The sequence below is a fragment of the Atta cephalotes genome (assembly GCF_000143395.1).
Source record: "Atta cephalotes unplaced genomic scaffold scaffold00013, whole genome shotgun sequence".
Lineage (NCBI taxonomy): Eukaryota > Metazoa > Arthropoda > Insecta > Hymenoptera > Formicidae > Atta > Atta cephalotes.
The window spans coordinates 4,687,953-4,690,131 of NW_012130077.1; the positions used below are offsets into that span (position 1 = coordinate 4,687,953).

A 2,179-nucleotide genomic window follows, 5' to 3' on the forward strand; every position below is an offset into this window, starting at 1 on the left:
TTCGTCATCGATGCGACCCGAGGGTCGTAGCGGCAACGGCAGCGGCGACAAACGGATACCAGCGGATACGGCGAAACGGAATGTTGTTGACGCGAAACACGGTGTCGTCGCGAAAGACGATGAGAGGATCACGACTACGAAGCCGGGTCGTAGTCGATGAGATTAAAAAAGAAGAGGGAAAAAATAAAAAATAAGAAACAAAAGAAAAATAAAGAAAATAAAATACAAGTAATCACTTACCTTGATTACCGTCAGGAACCTGACGATCGGCAGCGCGAACATGAACATCCGTCGGTTACCCGGTTTCATGTACCACTATAAATTCGTAACGGTCCTCCTGATGTCTAGCTTGTTTCTCGTTGTCTACCTGCTTCTACATTGGGGCATAATGTGCACAAATCTCGAGGCCTGGCGTCACGTGTCTACTGTGGTGAGTTTCACTGGATATTACGCCGATCGGAACAGCGCGCGATATATCGTATCTTCGAACGCGATACCGATTGCGCGAGGATAAAGTAGGCATCGGGTGAATACGTCGAGATCGAGATAGTGAAGGTGTGCGAGTTGAGTCGAGTCAGTGCGAGTGAATCCTGCGCCCGCCGCGCCGGATTCGACGAAAGGGGATGAACGGGGATGAAAGAGCGAAGCGAACGCACGCGTACTTTGCCGCAGCCTCCGGAACGGAACAAGTATGCCGATCACCCCGATCATCTCCGCATCTCTTATTTCTACGTCTTACTCGCTATGATTATTTCAAATAAGCATATATGTACATTCGCGAATTTTCTCTACTTCGTTTTACGAGAAAAGCGCAACAAAAAGCGCCTGGCCGGCAAACAAAAGTACAAGTTCAGTACAAAGATCAATTAAAATATAATTTGCGTTCGCAGAGGTCATTGATAAAATGTGGACTCCTATGATAAAAACTGTAAACTTTACATGATTCACTGATAAACTTATCATTACGGAAGAGAAAGTCAAGTGTACTCTTGGTCCGAACTGGAAAGTTCAGCTTTCCAGAAAATTGGCTAAGAGAGATAACTTATCCGGAAAAAATTTACTTACAATCGACTTTCATATATACATATATCGTTTTGACTGAATAATTTATTGATAAGCATTTAGGAATTTGTTGACGAGAATTTACTTGTAAATTCAAATTGCGGTGATAATCTGGTAAGGCTGTATCCTAGTAACCCAAATAGTACTTCAGACGTCAATCTCCATAAAATATTCCTAATTTTATCTAGATCGATCCATACTTGTATGAATAAGAATTTGCTAAAATGTTTCGTAATGCTTAATAATGTGTTTCTTTTAATTCCATATTACATCGAATAATGTCAACTACAAAATAAAATTATTAAAATTATAATTCAACTGTGATTTTGATTTTCTTTTTTATCGATAGGATATACATTTACTGCAATTATTAATGATTTTAAAAAGTTATGTAGATTACGTAAATTAAAGTTTATTGATTTATAGAAAAAGATAAAATTATTACATTGACTTATAAATTTTTTGCCATAATATTAAATAATTTTTTTTACAAAATATATAGAAAATTTTCTCGTCAAGATTTTATTTATTAAAATTATTGCAACTCTAGATTTCTTTATAATTCGTAATGTTTCAAGAATTTCCTTTAGTAAGCATAATTGTAGAAAGATTTTAAACTACAGGTTGAAATTTTGGCTGTGTTTGAGGAACGCGCTGTCAGCGCTATTATGTCATTCTATTTCTGATTTACATCTAAAGATAAAATGACACAATGGCGTTGCCCGAACGGAGCCTAAAAAAGTTGATGAAGTCTTATATGATTTAAATCCTACATATTACTGGTTATTACATTCCAACAGTACAGTTGTAGCATACAACTGTAATATTAAGTGGAAAATCACTTATATAATACTTAACTGACACACGCAAGAATATCGTGAGACAAGAGCGATAACATATAACATCTAACATTTTTTTCATGAGTTTTACTATATACGCTCATTCAATTAAAAATGTTTTAAAAAGATTCAAATGTTATCAAATCATTCTAAAAATTTTTATAGTTTTTTAACATATTTTGATTGCACTTGTGAAATAAATGATATAGAGAGAGAGAGAGAGAGAGAGAGAGAGAGAGAGAGAGAGAGAGAAGTGTAGTTAGTTATTTTATTTATTA

General features: G+C 35.6%; 1 protein-coding gene across 1 annotated transcript in view; it reads left to right on the forward strand.

Moving 5' to 3' along the window:
* The first annotated feature begins 280 nt into the window (after nt 1-280).
* Nucleotides 281-2,179, forward strand: part of LOC105617548 (protein FAM69C) — a 12,069-nt gene continuing 10,170 nt past the window's right edge. The window contains exon 1 of the mRNA XM_012199104.1: nt 281-430. Within this exon, the coding sequence (XP_012054494.1) occupies nt 281-430 (150 nt within the window). The remainder of the gene's footprint in view (nt 431-2,179) is intronic.